This window comes from Bombina bombina, chromosome 6 (genome assembly GCF_027579735.1).
Source record: "Bombina bombina isolate aBomBom1 chromosome 6, aBomBom1.pri, whole genome shotgun sequence".
Classification (NCBI taxonomy): Eukaryota; Metazoa; Chordata; class Amphibia; order Anura; family Bombinatoridae; genus Bombina; species Bombina bombina.
In genome coordinates this window covers 178,363,369-178,383,574 of record NC_069504.1, presented here as the reverse complement: position 1 = coordinate 178,383,574, position 20,206 = coordinate 178,363,369, and the positions used below count along the sequence as shown (strand labels likewise).

At 38.2% G+C, this 20,206-nt stretch overlaps 1 protein-coding gene across 1 annotated transcript in view; it reads right to left on the bottom strand.

The window, feature by feature from the left end:
- CTTNBP2 (cortactin binding protein 2) overlaps nucleotides 1–20,206 on the bottom strand; it is a 404,880-nt gene that overhangs the window by 272,523 nt on the left and 112,151 nt on the right. Inside the window, 1 exon segment of the mRNA XM_053716684.1 lies at nucleotides 532–756. Within this exon segment, the coding sequence (XP_053572659.1) occupies nucleotides 532–756 (225 nt within the window).

Here is a 20,206-nt window from a genome sequence, read left to right as displayed (position 1 = left end):
TGCATTGCCTGAAAGCCTTGCGCTCATAAGAGCCTTGTTCTCATGCTGTGAGACACGGCAAAGCACCTAGTGCAGTGCAGGGGGCAATTCATGCAACTTTGGACAGCAAAATAAAAATATGAATATATACATTTATATTTAGGTGTTTGCATGTGTATTTACACATATTAATACATAAATATATATGTACATAAGCAAATAGATATATATTTACAGTAAAAACACAGTCCCCATTAACAGTACCTCAGTGTAAAGGCACTTTTAGTGCCGTTTTTTTTTTTTTTTCTAACACCTCATATCCCCTCAAAGAAAAATGAAGGGCCAATCCCCTTTTAACTGCTTCGTGCAGTTTTTTATTTTAAAAAACAAATACTCATTTTTATTTATATTAAGAACTGTCCATTTTATTTTTGGGGGTAAACTAAACTAAGGTCAAAGTGAAACCACGAGCTTGCAAGAGCATTAACCAGACACTTGTTTGGTTGCACGTTAAAATAGCGCTCCACTTATAATCTAGCCCATAGTATTTACCTTTCTTTGTCTTCGTTCTGCAGCTGCTAACTGTGCAGTCATCCGCTCTTGCATTTTTCTGCAGTGGGCCATAACTGCCTCCAGAATGGTAAGAGGATTGTTACAGATTGGTTTCTTGTCTTTACCAACAGCTCCTGCTTCAAAGTCTCGCTGAAGAGCCAAGAACGGGTCACCAAGATTAAACCTTCCATATCTTTCTTGCACAAAAACATCTTTCCTTCGTGCCTGCAAGATTAAAAAACACAATATTAGATGAAAAATGCCCAAATCAATATTATATGGCAATGATATGCAGATATGTAAAGAATACAAATGCATGGTATTTTCTTGCAAAACTAATTGATGTGATATACAGTATGTCCTACTAATTTTCATGCATTGCGACATACATAACTTATTTCTGTAACGAAAGTAATCAGAGATAGGAGATAAAAATGGCCAATGATCAAATATATGTACCTGCACACAACAGTAACAGACTACATACATTTAAAGGGTCTAATCAAAATTAAACTTTCATGATTCAGATAGGGCATGCAATTTTAAACAATTTTCTAATTTACTTTGTTCTCTCTGTATTCTTAGTTGAAGGCTAAACCTAGGTACGCTCATATTCTAATTTATAATTTGACAGTTTGTCACAGCTAGATGGCATTAGTTCATGTGTGCCATATAGATGACATTGTGCTCACGCCCATGGAGTTCCTTATGAGAGGGCACTAATTGGCTAAAATGCAAGTCTGGCAAAAGAACTGAGATAAGATGGCAGTCTGCAGAGGCGCAGATACAAGGTAGACACAGAGGTAAAAAGTATATTAATATAACCATGTTGTTTTTGCAAATCTGGGGAATGGGTAATAAAGGGATTATCTAAGTTAAATATATCTAAAGAATGTTTTTTCTGAAACCAAATCCTTTCCATCTAAAGCAAGACCAGACAGACCTAAAACGATGATACCCTCAGAAGACAAGAATATCAAGCTAACATCATTATGGAATAGATTAGCACAGACTACCACAATTAAAGCCCAGATGAACAAGGAATGTCCTACCCTAAGCAAGGCAAACAGTCAAAAAGACAACTGGTAAAGTATGGTCTTCATGAAAGAGTAGCAATCTCTAAAGCAGTGATTTTTAACCTTTTTTTTGCCGTAGCACACTTTTTTACATTAAAAAATCCTGTGGCATACCACCATCCCAAAATTTAAAAAAAAATCACACATTGTAGCCTAATACAGCATATATATATACACATACACACAAACACACACATACTGTATGTATTGTGCTGTTATACCATGCCTCCTACAAACTACCCCTGCACTGGGAGTAAAAAACAAGCAAAGTTAAAAAAATATGTCACACTGTTGTCAGTCTGCCGTGGCACACCTGAGGATCTCTCACGGCACACTAGTGTGCCACGGCACACTGGTTGAAAAACACTGCTCTAAAGCACTTCTTTAAAAAGAAAACAAAAAAGTATAAACATTTAGAAAGAAGTAAACAATACAGAAATACCAAATGGAAAATTGGAACTGATACATTTTGATTTAACATTAAAATGGTGCCAAGATTATCAGAAATCCTAGGAAGGACAAGGAGTGCTAATTTGTATGGCTTTTCCTTTACAATCATTGCATTTCAACCCCACAGAACATCTTAGAGAACACTTGAAAATAGAAAGGTGATACACAGTGTGACATTTCTATACACTCTCTGGAATATTTTAAAGGAATGGTGGATTAATGAGCATTTTAAAATTCTGCACAAACTTGTAGAATAAATGCCAGCCAAAGTTAAAGGTGCTCCTAACAAATATTGAGATTTTTTTTAGTTTATTTTATATACTAACAAACAACATTACTTTTTTTTACTTTTATTAGTGAAAATTGTATATTTTGTCAAACAAATAAATTTGTCAGAAATGCTGACATAAAAGTTGAATGACAGGTGGACTTTTCTATCTACATACTGTATATAGGTGGGAATATCTGAAATAGGGAATAAAGTTATAGGGGTATAGGGGCATACGCTGTCTGCATTTATCATTGCACCAGCAGTTCTTGTGAACTGCTGGTTCAATACCGCTCCCTGTAGATTTGCGGCCAATCGGCCGCTAGCAGGAGGTGTCAATCAACCCGATCGTTTTAGGACTGCTAGTCCACTGCTTCATAAATCGACCCCATAGAGTTTATTGCAGTATGGTGACTTGGTCAGCAGAATATTTTTTTTGGGACAGGGAGGTAAAGTGAAGAATATATAGGGTTATTTGCAGTGAGGGGACCAGGTGTGAGTGGTTTATAGGTAACTGCCTAGGGGGGAATTTGCCGTGTCATTTTTTATTTTTTTCAATAAACTATATTGAGTTAAAAACTATTGTACAACAGATTAAAAGCAGTTGTACAATTTTTTAGATTGGACTCCAGAGACGTAGTCATTATTGCTAAAGATATGTGGGACCAATATATTAACTCGGTTTGAGTTCGTCACTAGCTTACACCATTCAATATTATCCTTTACTTAGCCCTTACTGGACGTGGAGACATTGACACATCATTAAGTACTGTCTTTATGTGAAATATCATGGTGTTTTTGTTATGTCAACATGGTTAAAGCAATATCTAGGTCTGATTGGCCTTCTTTTGTTGTTGTTGTACTTTACTTTTTATTTTTTTATTATTATCTATTTTTTTTTACTTGCGGTTCTATTATTACTTTTCAAGTACTGCTAATATGCTTACTGTAAATGTCACTGACTAACTTGTCTTGATATTTCTTTTGTTTTTGCAAAACTTTGTTAACTATTTTGGAAACTATCTCAATAAAAAGATTTTGGACTAAAAGCAGTTGTACAACTACTTTCAGTTTTTGATCCAAAAACTGCCAGACTCAGTAGAGAAAGTCATAGGATATTATCTGTCACTATTATTATATATTTTATATTACATTCTTGTTTCTGCAAAATAATTTAGCATCTATCGGTTTATGACGTGAGACCTGCTGCAGTGCTTAAAGAGATATTAAACAGTGCTTCTTTGGTTAAAACAAATATGTTAAATCAAAGTAAATATAAAAAGAAAAATATTGTGTTAAAAACCCCAACAAATAAGTTACTTGTTTTTTGAAAAATCAGCAGTTAGAAATTCTCAGTGTTTTAAGAGCAGAGGATTTTCAAAACTGAAATGTATTCTGTTAATTCTGGGCATGAGCAAATCTGACTCCCTGTTATCTAGTAGTCTATTCACTAGCCTAGAAGTTTTATGACATTAGGCTAAGATAAAACTTCGTGCAAAACCTCCTCCTCCTTGTAGGGCTGTGACAGGAAGCACAAATATAGTGAAAAATATGAATAAAAAGATAAAATCAATTTAAATAGATTAATAATACATATTGCAATGATTTCTATTAAGTATAAGCAACTGCTTAGTGCTTTTTTATTACAACAATGAAACAGACTGTTTAACATCTGAAGCTGAAGCTGCTATTGATAATAAGAGGGCTGTCACTATCAGCAGTGGCTTGCAAAGGATGTAACCATTAGTGAGACGATTTTACAGCTTCACTAATGTCAACTCACCAGATAAGCTATGAAATATTAAACTTACACACAAACAGAACCACACCTATAACCATTATTTATCACTGAGATTTATTTAATCCCTTTAAAAATGTAACAGACTTGTTGCTAATTTATATAAATCCCTATTTTCATTATAAAGTAATAATGTTCAGTTGTGCTGCAGAAATATAAAATGTGCATATTATGTAGGCGTCACCTTTCAAGTGATGCTGCTACGAGGAGACATTACAGACAACACACCTAATATTAAGCTAGATTACGAGTTTTGCGTTATGGCTCATAACGCTGCTTTTTCACTACCGCTGCTATTACCAGTCTTGTAGGTATAGCTGTAGCGCACACCTTTTTGGCAGTCACGCAACGTAACTACCGCACCTTTTAAAAAGTCCTTTTTCAATGGGACTTCCATAGCGCCGGTATTACGAGTTTGCTTGTCCGGCCAAAAAGTGAGCGGTACAGCCTATAACTACAAGATCTGTACTGCCACCTGAAAGTCAGTAGTTAGGGGTTTTACATTACAGAGCTGTACCATAAAACTCATAACTAAACTGCTACAAAGTACACTAACACCCATAATTTACCTATTAACCCCTAAACCGAGGCCCTCCTGCATCGCAAACACTAAAATAAAATTATTAACCCCTAATCTGCCGCTCTGGACATCGCCGCCACTATAATAAACATATTAACCCCTAAACCGCCGCACTCCTGCATCGCAAACACTAATTAAATATTATTAACCCCTAATCTGCTGCCCCCAAAGTCGTCGCCACCTACATACACTTATTAACCCCTAATCTGCTGTCCATAACATCGCTGCAACCTACATTACTGTTATTAACCCCTAATCTGCTGCTCCCAAAATCTCCACCACCTAATTACACTTATTAACCCCTAATCTGCTGCCCCGAATGTCGCCGCCACTATACTAAAGTTTTTAACCCCTAAATCTAAGTCTAACCCTAACCCCCCCTAACTTAAATATAATTTAAAGAAATCTAAATAAAAATTCCTATCATTAACTAAATTATTCCTATTTAAAACTAAATACTTACCTATAAAATAAACCCTAAGCTAGCTACAATATAACTAATAGTTAAATTGTATCTATCTTAGGGTTTATTTTTATTTTACAGGCAAGTTTGTATTTATTTTAACTAGGTAGAATAGTTATTAACTATTTAATAACTACCTAGCTAAAATAAATACAAATTGACCTGTAAAATAAAACCTTTTGTAAAATAAAACCTTTTAACCCCTAAACCTAACCCTAAGTCTAACCCTAACCCTAATACCCACTAACTTTAACCTAATTAAAATAATTCCAAATAAATATTACAATTAATACCTAAATTATTCCTATTTAAAACTAAATACATACTTACCTGTAAAATAAAACCTAAGCTAGGTACAATATAACTAATAGTTATATTGCATCTAGCCTATGTTTTATTTTTATTTCACAGGTAAGTTTGTATTTATTTTAACTAGGTTGATTAGTTAGTAAATAGTTATTAACTATTTACTAACTACCTAGTAAAAATAAATACAAATTTACCTGTGAAATAAAACTTAGCCTGTCATACAGTTAAACCTAACATTACACTAAAATTAAATAAATTACATTAATGAAATACAATTAACTAAATTACAAAAAAACACTAAGTTACACAAAATAAAAAAATAAATTATCAAATATTTAAATTACCTACACCTAATCTAATAGCCCTATCAAAATAAAAAAGCCCCCCCAAAATAATAAAACCCCTAGCCTACACTAAACTGCCAATAGCCCTTAAAAGGGCCTTTTGCGGGGCATTGCCCCAAATAAATCAGCTCTTTTACCTGTAAAAAAAAAAATACAAACAACCCCCCAACAGTAACACCCACCACCCACACAACCAACCCCCCCAAATAAAATCCTACCTAAATAAACCTAAGCTCCCCATTGCCCTAAAAAGGGCATTTGGATGGGCATTGCCCTTAAAAGGGCATTTAGCTCTTTTACATTGCCCAAAACCCTAAGCTAAAAATAAAACCCACCCAATAAATCCTTAAAAAAACCTAACACTAACCCCCCAAGAGTCCACTTACAGTTTTGGAAGACCGGACATCCATCCTCATCCAGCCGGGAGAAGTCTTCATCCAAGCGGCAAGAAGTCCTCAATGAAGCCGGGAGAAGTCTTCATCCAAGCGGCAAGAAGTTGTCCTCCAGGCGGGCAGAAGTCTTCATCCAGACGGCATCTTCTATCTTCATCCTTCTGACGTGGAGCGGCTCCATCTTCAAGACATCCGGCACGGAGCATCCTGTTCATATGGTCCCAGCTGTACACTGAAGGTTCCCTTTAAGGGACGTCATCCAAGATGGCGTCCCTTGAATTCCGATTCGCTGATAGAATTCTATCAGCCAATCGGAATTAAAGGAAAAAAATCCTATTGACTGATGCAATCAGCCAATAGGATTGAGCTTTAATCCTATTGGCTGATCCAATGAGCCAATAGGATTGAGCTCGCATTCTATTGGCTGATTGGAACAGCCAATAGAATGCGAGCTCAATCCCATTGGCTGATAGACATCAATGGGGCTGCGTTACGGAGCTTTACGCTTCGTGATTGCAGGTGTTAGGCTTTTTTTTGCCGCCTCTCCCCATTGATGTCTATGGGGTAATCGTGCACGAGCACATAACAGCAGCTCAAAGCAGCGCTGGTATTTGTGTGCGGTATGGAGCTCAATGCAGCCATATCGCCCACAAACGCCAGGTTTTTGCAAACCTGTAATAGCAGCACTATTAAAGGTGAGCGGTGGAAATAACTTGCAAGTTATTAGCGAGCCAGCCATAACGCAAAACTCGTAATCTGGCTGATTATTAGCTGCCAAACTGATTATTAGCTGCCAAACTGATAAAGGTCATACATGGACATAAACACCTATTCTGTTGTCTTGCAATATATAACATTATCAGTGTGAAACAGAACTGATTGACAATTGTTGCAATTGTTTTTCAATGGACAAACTTCCCACCCACTTGTTTGTTTGTTTTTTTTAGCTGCATTTGTTACTAAAGTAGGCAAAGTTAGCCACTGTCATATTGTTTATAAAACTTGCAGTATTTTATCAACTCTGCTGAGGCAAATTAGGGATGGGTTAGAAATACACGCTACGTTGTCGGGATGAAGGAGAGAGACAACCTATGCTACTTCCTCAAATACTCTTTCCCCTCGATCCTTTCCTTTTTTTTTTCTCCCTGGTCAGTTCTCTAACCTTTTAAGTGTACCATGGGATATATGTTACATAGAGCGTAAGTGATATGTATGACGGGACACAACTGTAAATACAGGCTTCTCTATTCTATGCAATACCTAGGAGACTGTAAATTCCAGAATGTTTCCAATTATACCAGCTCAGTCAGATGTAAGGTTTACAGTACTCCTGTCCTTTTTATAAGTCTGTCCATAATTCGTCACTACTAATTAGTATTTCATACATTGCTTGTTTCCATTAGAATAATACCCCTAAACTTATTTGTTACATGGTACTAGAATATTGCATTTATATTTGCTCAACTTATTATACTGTTATTGTAAAATGTTATTTGTTACATTGTATTTGTTAAAGTGTATTGTCTTGAAAAGCATTATAATATTGCATTGTAGATACGCAATTTAAAAGTATAAAATAATCAAAATTTGGAACTTGAAAACAACACAAATACTGAGTCTTGAGGACTGATAATACAAGCCACGTCCGAAGGACCACTTGTCTCTGAGAGAGATTACTTGACTGTACCTACTCCAATTATTATGGCATACTAAACATGGACACTTACAGCGTATTCCAAACATTTGATCTCGATTTATATGTTCTTTTTAGCAGGTTTGTATTTTGATGTGTTGTAACAAAATATGGTTGTTTCAATAAAGCTTTTTGGAAGAGAAAAAAAAATAGGGGTGGGTATGTAGATGGATTAAGTAAATCACAAACTGAGGAAACTACTGTTTTTATTGCGCTAATTAAAAATGGACAGCAAAAAACATACAAAGGAAAGGGGTACAAACCCCCAAAGGGGCCAATTTAATAAGCTCCGTATTGAGCTGTATGAAGCTGTTTCCGCATGAGCATTCAGGCTTGCCAGAAACAGGAGTTAAAAAGCAGCGGTCTTAAGACTGCTGCTCCTTAACTCATCTGCCACCTTTGAGGCGGCGGACAGCAGTCCGCCCGATCGCATATGATCAGGTTGATTGACACACCCTGCTAGTGGCCGATTGGTCGCGATTTCTAGTGAAATGGTTGTGCAATGATAAATGCCGACAGCGTATGCTGTCGGCATTTATCGATGTGCGGCGGATATGATCGCTACAGTGGATGATGTCCATTCGCACTTTGATAAAACGGCCGCAAAGTCACTATTACAGCTCACACTTTTAAGTTGTTAATTAAAATATCACAACCATATAAAATAACCAATCCTTCTTGCTTGTTAGGAATAACACTGACTTTGGAAGTACCTCGCTTGGTTGAAAGTTCTACATGTTTTTAAGGTGGAATTCCTGAGTTAAGATCCTCTATTACTGATAATAATACACATTTCTTTTACCATTCCTATGTTACAGTTTAATATTATTTCCCATACTTAAGAGGTACACACAAAATGTGCTCAAAATTGTGCATAATACGTACTATGTAAGTATTACAGATTCATTAGAGTCTATATTAATAAATACACTATTTCCTTATTCCATTATACTTGTAGGCTATAAGTCTAATACACTTATCTCTAATCTTAATATTTCTTTGGTGATACTTATCACAAATTCATAAAATTCATCCTTGTGTTCTGCTATTTTATTTCTAGAGCAAGAATAAAAATGAAGTTTTAATGTAAGCTATAAGTGCGCCTCAATTTGTGATTTTCTTGTTATATTGTTGGCCAGTCGAGTTGAACACATAGTAAATCCTATTTTGGACTTGGAGTTGCAAATAAGAAATTGCATCGTACAGCCTCATAAATGTATTTCCAAAAGGATGGGGAGAGTTGTTGCCTTCTCCTGAGGATTGGGGGAACCGGACAATGGCTAACACCTCGAATTGGGATTGTGAAGGCTTACATGTTTATTATAAGAAATGCTATATACTTTATCCAATAGTGTAAGTAATACTTTTCAAAGATAAATGTAGATAGTTTAAATATATATGGAAAAGGCTAAAATAAGTAATGAAAGCATAGATAGGTTAGAGCAACAAAAAAACAACAACATAATAATATTAGTGGTAAGGTGTGCAGCGGAAGAGAGTTGCTTATTACATACATGAGCTCCGACATTGTTTTAAAAAATGGTGGCTCAATGGCATCAAAGTCATTTCAAAATTACCACACTACTACCACTGTAGAGATATTAATGAATAACAGTAAAGTATAATGCAAACTTTTTACTTATTACTATGCATAATAAAGCAAATATATTACACATTTAAGTTGCTTATGTCCCCATAATAATCAGCAGTCACTGTAATTTGTACATATCAGTGTCCTTGGGCTATAAAAATGACAGCTCATCAAACCGCTTCTTTTAAAAAAAAAAAAAGTATCTGAATTGGCATTTAAAAAAAAATCATAAGTGGCGAGGAGCATCATACAAATGAGCTTCACCAATATGAGCTTAAAGGGACGTTACCTAAATGATGAACAACTTGAAAGTGATACAGCATATCTGTTAAACGCTGACTATAAAATATAAAATGTAAAAAGAGTAGCTGGTAGATAATTGTACTTACTAGGGTGAGCTGATGAAATTTTAAAGGGACATGAAACCCAAAATATTTCTTTCATCATGCAGATAGAGCATACAACTTTAAACAACCTTCCAATTTACTTCTATTATTCAATTTTCTGAGTTATCTTTATATACTTTGTTAAAAACACATACCTAGTTAGGCTTAGGAGCAGGAAAGCACTACTGGGAGCTAGCTGCTGATTGGTGGCTGCACATATATACCTCTTGTGATTGGCTCACCTGATATGTTCAGCAATCTCAAAGTAGTGCATTGCTGCTCCTTTCAACAAAGGATACCAAGAGAATGAAGTTAATTTTGATTTTAAAAAAAAAAGTAAATCAGAAAGTTGTTTAAAATCATATGCCTGAATCATGATAGAAAAAATTGGGTTTCATGTCCCTTTAAGGCAAACTATATGTTCCATTTTTACATAGAGATGTCCATGTAATTGCTTTTAATCCGCTTTTTACAGACATGCTGCATCACTTTCAAGTGGTTTAGTATTAGATTAGCATATCCCATTGATCCTGAAATAACATATAGGGGCCTATATATCAAGCTCCGAAAGGAGCTTGACGGCCCGTGTTTTCAGACTCGCCAGAAACAGCAGTTATGAAGCAGTGGTCACAAAGACCGCTGCTCTATAACCCTGTCCGCCTGATCTAAACAGGCGGACAGGAATCGCAAAACAATTCAACCCGATCGAGTACGATCGGGTTGATTGACAGCTCCCTGCTGGCGGCCCATTGGCTGCGAGTCTGCAGGGGGCGGCGTTGCACAAGCAGCTCTTGTGAGCTGCTGGTGCAATGTTAAATGCGGAGAGCGAATTGCTCTCCGCATTCATCAATGTCTTGCGGACCTGATCCGTACTGTCGGATCAGGTCCGCAAGACATTTCTTAAATATGCCTCATAGAGAGATATAGAAGACAGAATAGAAACAAATTATATTTAAAGGGACATTATACACTCATTTTTTCTTTGCATAAATGTTTTGTAGATGATCTATTTATAAAGCCCATAAAGTTTTTTTTTTAAAATAAATGTATACTTTTGCTTATCTTTAACCAAGCCCCAAAGTTTTATGTGAATACCATCAGCTACCTTCTCCAGCTTGCTGCTGTTTGTGTAAAGGGTCTTTTCATATGCAGAGGAAGGGGGAGGGGGGAGTGTCTTATTTGCCACTTGCAGTGGGCTTTCCAGCTACCTTTTCAACAGAGCCAAACTGACAGCTTCTAAGTAAGTTTTTAAACAGTTTTATACTGGATTTTACTATATCAGTATCTGTGCATCTTATTCTTTATAGTAGTGTCTATTACATGCAGTTATATGAAAATGAGTGTATACTGTCCCTTTAATACTTTAAAAATGATGAAAAGATAGCAACCTGTGTTCTGTCTTTATTTATGGTCCCTAAGCCTAACATCAAAGGTAACCCAGCTGAAAGAACAAATTGTTGAATATCATTAGCATTGACTTTCTTCTCCCTACTGTGAAATTTAAAACAATTTTCAGTTTAGTAGCAAAAAAGGCTTAAGGCAAGTTTGTGCATAATTACTGCATATTACTGATATCTTAAACAGAAATCTCACGTGCAAGGAGTGGCTACTTTTTCTTTAAAAGATTTCACAAGAGATTTAGAATTTCCTTGCAAAATTTGGCACAGCAACATATTCCCATTGAAAGTTAAGGTGTGTTGTTTTTATATTAGAATTATTCTACAAAGTGGTTTTGCACATTTACATTCAACAATATAACAAAGCACACTTTGATATAAATATATGTTTAAAGGGACAGTAAACCTAGCAAATAATGTTATATAATTCTGCACATAGTGCAGAATTATATAAAATTAGCTTAGCGCCAGTTTTCTAAAGCAAAGGGTTAGAGAGATATTTTACTACGAAAACAGAATGCCGCTCCTGGCTCTACTGAGCGGGTCTGTTTTTTTCTCCTAAGCGCATCACGGTACGCTGTCTAATCACAGCCGGCCCGATCGCGCTATTAAACTCAATGTAGCTCGCTACATGTGCAGAATTATATGACATTATTTGCTAGGTTTACTGCCCCTTTAAAGGTGAAACATATTAAATATATCCAGTAGCAAACATTTTATCTTTTTTATTCTAATTATTTATTTTTAGTTATAGTTATGTGCAAACCCCACCATAAACATTACAAGATAAATAATATATTAAATATTCAAAACAGTAAAATTGTAGTCATGCATCGTAGTTAACAGCAAGGTACATATAATAGATAGATTATAGATAGATAGATAGATGATAGATATATAGATAGATGATAGATAGATAAATAGATACAGTACATAGGGGACGATTTAACAAGCTGTCAATCAGCCCCAATGCAGCTGTTTCCGTGCGAGCCTTCAGGCTCGCCGGAAACAGCAGTTAAGAAACAACGGTCATAAGACCGCTGCCCCTTAACTTGTCCGCCGCCTCTGAGGTGGCGGACATCAATCCGCCCGATTGTATACGATCGGGCTGATTGACACCCCCTACTAGTGGCCCCGAATCTGCAGGGGGCAGAATTGCACAAGCAGTTCACCAGAACTGCTTGTGCAATGATAAATGCCGACAGCGTATGCTGTTGGCATTTAGCGATGTCTGTTGGACATGATCCGCTGAGCGGATTATGCCGAACAGACACTTGATAAATCGGCCCCATAGATAGATACATAGATAATTAGATACATAGATAGATAATTTGATATCTTAGTGGAAATCTGCACTTCACAATGAATACAAAATACAAAAGCACCACCTTACCCAGAAGCACTTATTTATTTATTTATTTTTTGGAGAGGAGCAGAAAAAATATGCCATATTTGTTTTTATAAAATCTCAAAAAACAAACAGTTAAATTTTAGCCAAATTCATTGTCACTCAACAGTTGTAATGCTTGTTTATTGTTAAGAAGACTATAATAAAAAAAAAAGACTATAACGTGGCTATGAAAGAGCAGTTTTTAAATATTCTGACAGCTTTCAATTTCAATTTAAATAAATACAGCCCAGATGCAAAATGTGAAGCACCCCCGTGTACCGTTCACCAATATGCTGGGGAACTTAACTACGATCCACGGTCGGCAGTGAAATAAAAGTGCAAAGCATCTGCGGGGACCATCTTTGTTAAGGTCGCCACAAGCATTGCATATGCGTGGGGGAAGGTGGATGCCATGCATGCCTAATACCTACACAAAGAAGGGCGACGCACATGCAAAGTGCGGTTATTTCACAGCCAACAGCCATCTTAGCTAAGGCTGCCGGCTGACCTGTATTTACAATAGGCAGAGACAGGAGCCTCTCTATGGAGGGTACTTGTAGGCACCTGCCTACTCTGCCTTATTATAAATTTGGTTGGTTTGTCGAACCATAACTTATAGACTAAGTAATGCAGCAGTTAACATCTACGGACACTCGGTGAACATAAGTGTTTTTCATGCAGAACATCTATTGCTTTCAGAGAAATAAGAGTGAATTAGTTATGGGACCAGAACCATATCACCTGCAGATTGCATGGTAGACTTTGCTCAAAACGTCTGTCATCCATGTGAAAAAGCAACATTTAAAGAGATATGAAAGTCAAAATTAAACTGCAATTATGCACATAGAGCATGCAACTTCAAATTTACATCTATTTTTATTTTGTTATGATTAATTTAATTCCTTCTCTTGGTATCCTTTGTTGAAAAGAATATCTAAGCTCATGAGCACTGTACGGCAGCAGTGTTTGCAACAATGTACAACATTGCTTTCATATAGTACTCACACATGAGGAGCACCCTCCTGAGCAAATCTAGATATGCTGCTGCCTTTTTTTCCCTAGAGACACTACTGCAGTACTGGAATTTTATGTATAGGTGGTGGTTTCCACAGGCAAATCTATTTCAAATGACATCATAAAGTTAAATGAGTTCATTGGTTAACAATTTAACACACTTGAGCAAGTAAGTGGATCATTGGGAACACAGTATACATTATCAGTATACAGTATACTGTACCTTTAATTTAGAATACAAAAAGCTAACAACAAGAACTCTCTGGATTTTTCACTTCCTGCTTCCCTGAATATACGATTTACACTACAACAATCATATTGTAACACATATAGACCAGGGTGTTTGTACAGAAACAAGCAGAATAATCTACAATGTTGCAGCCAGAAATACAATTCTAAGAGCCTTGGCGATCTAAGTCTTGAGGCTCCATTACATATGCGGCGCCGCCCGCAAAAGCCTGCGCCGCCGGTTTTTACACGATTTTGGTATTACATATACATTGTAAGCTTACAAGTTACGCGCGTATATTTCACCCATCGGACGTATTTTTTTCTCCAATAGATTAACAAAGAACAGCCGCGCAATTTGATATCCAATATACAGCGTAAGGACTGTATGCGCACAGAATTCAGAAAATCTACTCCATTCTCATCTCGCCACACATTGCAGGCGCAGCAACCCTTGCACTGACTAAAAAAACCAACGTAACTCCCTGGAAGCCTTAATAAACACATACATTTAAGCAGCATCTCAAATAGTTAAAGGGTCAGTATACTATGAGATTTGTTTTTTTAAGCTTTATTTGTGTATTTGAAATAGCTGATTTTGTACTTTGAAGCCACAACCTAACTAAATGCATGGAGCTTGTAGGTATAATTATATCTCATTACTTTATCACATTGTGTACATAAACTTGCTTATTTACTTTATATTTCTTCTTAAAACAATCACCACTACTTGGAGAGAACAATGGGAAATCACAATTGTATTACCTTTATCTCTTTAGAACCCATTGGGAGTGTAATTTATTCTACTGTTAACACAGCTTGGTATTGATGCTACAATATATAATGGGACAGTCAAGTCCAAAGAAAACCTTCTTGTTTCAAATAGGGCATGTCATTTCAAACAACTCCCATTTAAAGGGACAGTCAACACCAGAATTTTTGTTGTTTAAAAAGATAGATAATCCCTTTATTACCCATTCCCCAGTTTTGCATAACCAACACTGTTATATTAATATATCACAATGTTATCTATATGGCCTACATGAGCTAGCTCTCCCCTGCTGTGAAAAGCAAATAAAAAAGAGGCAGCCTTCAAGGGCTTAGAAATTATCATATGAGCCTTCCTAGGTTTGCTTTCAACTAGAATACCAAGAGAACAAAGCAAAATTGTTGATAAAAGTAAATTGGAAAGTTGTTTAAAATTACATGTCCTATTTGAAAAATGAAAGGTTTTTTTGGACTTGACTGTCCCTTTAATTCTAACACCAATTTTGCTTTGTTCTCTTGGTATTCTTAATTGAAAGATAAACCTAGGATGGCTCATATGATAATTTCTAAGACCTTGACGGCCACCTCTTTGTAATTGTGTCAAATAGACCACAAACAACACAACCTCTCACCTGCAGCCTTAAAACACCTGATAATGCATACCTATCAGTAACATCAGTATTATATATACCCATGTGTCAATTTATATTGGATGTGAGATGCATTGATTTACATCCTAGAAGTGAATATTACTATATGTACCCTTCATAAACAACTATTGTGTATGTGAGTTAAAGTACAAGAATATGTCATAAACATGATAATATTACCTGTTTTTATTGCCATTTCAACACAGGTCACCTTACGTGAATGTGTATGACAATGACATGGTAAATAACAGAGGACAAGGTTTATGGTGAACTATAATAATATTTTTTAATTTTTTTTGGCTTCTTGGATGAGGGAGCTGAGGTGCCTGTAGTGGATTTCCTTGTATTCCTGGTTTTAGAAGATTCTGGTGTTTCTGCTGGTGTGCTGGCCACAGATGATAGGCTGGAGGCAGTGTCCTGTTGATGTGTAAAGTGCTCAACCAACACACCCAAGAGTTGATTTTGTTCTCTCCATCTATTGTCCATCTGCATCTGACAGAATTCACATCATCTGTGACTGGTTCTGAACACTTGCACTTAACGGCTTGTGGGGCATGTTCACCTGCATCTACTGGTGCATGTTGGGCATGTTCACCTGCAGCTACTGGTGCTTGTTGGGCATGTTCACCTGCAGCTATTGGTGCTTGTTGGGCATGTTCACCTGCAGCTACTGGTGCTTGTTGGGCATGTTCACCTGCAGCTACTGGTGCTTGTTGGGCATGTTCACCTGCAGCTACTGGTGCTTGTTGGGCATGTTCACCTGCAGCTACTGGTGCTTGTTGAGCATGTTCACCTGCAGCTACTGGTGCTTGTGGGACAGGTTCAGCTGCATCTGATGGTGCTGCTTGAGGTGCAGCTGTAGTTTCGGATATATTTCCATCTGAAGATGGTGGAGCTCGTCCAATGGATGAGGATGGGGGTGGTCGTCCCATGGATGAGGATGGGGGAGCTCTCATGGTTGATTGATAGTCCCACTGATGACCAGTGTGTGACCATTCAGCCTCTCCAATTGGCACTTCTTGTGACATAGTCTGTGTGTAAAATCCATGACTGACATGAGATTGTGTTGTGGGGGGGCTAAATACATGGACCCATTGTGGCTGTCTTGGCTCCCCCTAAAAGCCAAAGGAAAGAAATTCCTCTGGCCAGGAATCTTGCCAGGGGTCATATGTCAATGGTGGTGGCATCACTCCCGGGTCCTCAACTGAAGCCATCCAACCATGCTCATGCCTGGGAGCATACTGTTCTTGTGGTTGCCTAAAGACTGGTGGTGGTGGCATGGATGTTTGCATCCTCGTGACAGGAGGTTCTGTGGAGGAGTCAAAGGATGAGAGGTATTAGTACAGTCAGATATATGTCCATGTGGGCATACAATTACATGTGGCTTGTGGCCTGTGTTACTCTGAGACATGTTAGTATTGCACTATTCTACCTCATATCATGAATTGGATTGTGTTAAGTAGTAGTAATGTCAAGTATAATTGTAGATGGTTTTGTTAGCACACCAAATACCATGCTCCTCATCGTATACATGAATGTGTGATATTAAAGGATGTTATATCTCAAATACATATAATACTGTTGTGTGGGATGTTACTCACCAGCATGATGTGCTGTGGTTGCAACCCCTGAGTCACGAGCCCCTGGAAGTCCACGGACTGCTGTGATACTCAAGGACCTGCGTATCATCTCCTGCCAGGTATTATACTCTATATCCAGGGATGGACCACCGCCTGTTCCCTTCTGGTGCATAGCTTTCTGCCCCATCTTTTCTTTGACCCGCCTCTTGCAGTTATTCTAGCGCTTTTTCAGACCCTCAACAGTCCTCCTCTGCGGGGCCACACTGTTGACGGCATCCTCTACCGCCAACCATGACGTTTTTCTCTTTTTGGCAATGCCTTTGCCCATCTCCTGCCCGAAGAGGGCACTGTAATTGTCCATGATGGCCTGGACAATGGCAACATTTTCCGCAAATGAGAAGTTGGGACATCGCAGCCTCTAATCCTCCATGGCCAATTGGCTTCCTCCCTGTGATGTCCCTGGTGTGGGTTCCTCCCTATCCTTTCCCTCCTCCCCCTTTCTGTCCCCATGTGCACCCTCTGTCCCTCTCTGGATGTGCCTGCTCTCTGGGGCTCTCAGGCATCTTCCCTCCCATCATCCCTTCTGGCTCTCCCTCTCCCCACTCCACTTACTCCCTGATGGGGACTCCACTGCTCTTCCTGTCCTCTCCAATACTCCTCTCCCTGACACTCCTCTCCCCTCCTCCCTACCTCTCCCTGCCATCCTCACACTACACACACTCACACACTCACTCCCAGTGCAAACACACACAATCACAACCAAACACTCAGCCTATCACACTGTAAAACTTAAATAAAATATGTGTGAAGTGTTAGAAAAAAGAGTTTGGTGTATTTGTATATGTATGTATGAATGTGTGCAATATGTAAGAATATGTGTAAGTGTACAAGCTTACTCAACAACAATGCAACCTAACTAACTCCTCTGTTTGCGCCTCTCTCTCTACTCTCATTAATCCTCCACTCCAGTGTAGTGTGTTGTAGCTCAATGAACAATCCAAACACACTGAAGAAAATGGCGGCTGCGCATGGGTTTATATATGAATTTGAATATCGGAATTACGTGTTGCATAATTTATCTGAATTCCGGGTTTGTTTTTACGTGTGTTGACATAATTTGCATAAAACTACTCTTTATTGACACTTTCCGTGGACACAAGACTGGCGTAAGTTACTTGCGACGGCTAAAATGTATATTTGCGCACATTTCAGAAGATTGCAAGTTTGTCCTACTTGCGCCAGTCTAGCATCTAACGGCGCAGTATATGTAATACCCTGATGTGCGAGGTGAAATTACGGGCGGTCTGGGCTTCAACGCTTGCGCCGAAGCCTGTGCCATATATGTAATCGCTCTCGTGGAAACAGTGGCATCAAGCTCCATTCGGAGCTTGATAATTCAGTCCCCATGGGTTTTCTCAATAATGTTGTAAAGGAACATTCTAGTAGTAATTGAAATGCATTTCCTTAATTTCATTAATGCTTTTAAATTTGAAGTATTTTTGTAATATACTAAAAAATGCTTCTAGTAAAACCATTTAGTGATATTTTTCACAAACATCTGCATTGAATGCTTGTGGTTGCTTATCATATCGCATGAACATGTGGCATACAAATCTTGGCAGGTCACAGTAAACAGGAACAGTAAAGGTTATTTAATCAAAATTAAAAATGCTGTTTATCAATGTTGCATTTTTAAACTAAAAGGTGAATGATGTCCAATTCCCACATAATTATATAAGCAGGATTAGAGATTAAGCGTTGCTACGTCTTGTGGGGTTTGAGTGTCTTTTTTTCTCATCATAATTCATGTTTAAACAGTATTCAATTACTTATTTTAGTGTGACTATTAACGTGGACATGCAGTCGAAATTTACACCATGGGCACATTCTAATACCAAAGGGACATGAAAGTCAAAATTAAACGTTAATAATTCAAACATAGCATATCATTTAGAGACTTTGCAATTTACTTGTATTGTTGCTTTGTTTTCTTTGTAACCTTTGTGGAAAAACATACCTAGGTAGGTTCAGGAACAAGCAATACACTACTGGGAGCTAGCTGCTGATTGGTGGCTACACACACACCTCTTTTCATTGGCTCATCAGATGTGTTCAGCTAGGCTCTAGTAGTCCATTACTGCTCTGGAGCCCACTTTAACTATTAACCCCTTTGCAGGTGCAACAATCAAACCTTTAACACTATAGGACACGATTTATCAAGCCGTTCGCCCAGTTACGACTGCAGGTTCTCACAAGAGAAACTGCAGTCAGTATTTATCAAGCAGAGGTCATGAGACCTCTGCTTCCTAGCCTCTTCTCCGCCTCTCCCCTGTCTCGTCAGACTGGGGAGATCGACAGCTACTGCCCGCATGTGATTGGCTGTGTGCGCGCAGGGAGCGTTGTTGCACAAGATCGCAAGATATTGCTCTTGTGCAATGCTGAATTCCAGCAGTGGATTGCTGCCCACCAGAGGCAAGCTTGGGTGAACAGGGGCGCAAATGTATGCCCATATCCACCCTAGCTTGATAAATCGAGCCCATTATGGTGTATTCCAGAGTCTCAGCACACTAATGTTCATTTGAATTTAGACCCCCAGCTCTACATAAAGTAGGTGATGAAAACTCTGTATTCTGTTGTGATCACCCAAAATGCAGAGCAGTTGAACAACAAAGCAACATTTAAAGAATGTGAGACATTCAGACAGCAGCAGCCTTGGTTCCTGCCTGCCGCTTCCACCATAAAAACAACTCTAAAATTAGACACTTCCTTACACAAGACATAACTAATATTTTAATCCACTCTCTCGTTCTTTCCCGCCTCGATTACTGCAACTCTGTCCTCTCTGGTCTCCCCACCTGCCGCCTAGCTCCTTTACAATCCATAATGAATGCCTCTGCCAGACTCATCTTCCTTATACGTCGCTCTTCATCTGCTGCACCTCTCTGCCAATCCCTTCACTGGCTTCCTCTTGCCTCTAGGATCAAACACAAAATTCTCATTCTGACATACAAAGCACTCAACTGCACTGCTCCCCCCTATATCTCAGACCTTGTCTCCAGATACTCTCCCTCCCATCCCCTTTGCTCTGCTCACGACCTCCTACTCTCCTCCTCTCTTGTTACCTCATCACACTCCCGTTTACAGGACTTCTCCAGACTGGCTCCCATCTTGTGGAACTCTCTGCCTCGCTCCACAAGACTTTCTTCTAGTTTTAAAAGCTTCAAGCGCTCCCTAAAGACTCTACTGTTCAGGGATGCATACAACCTACGCTAACCTTTCCTAATACCAGTTCCTCTCC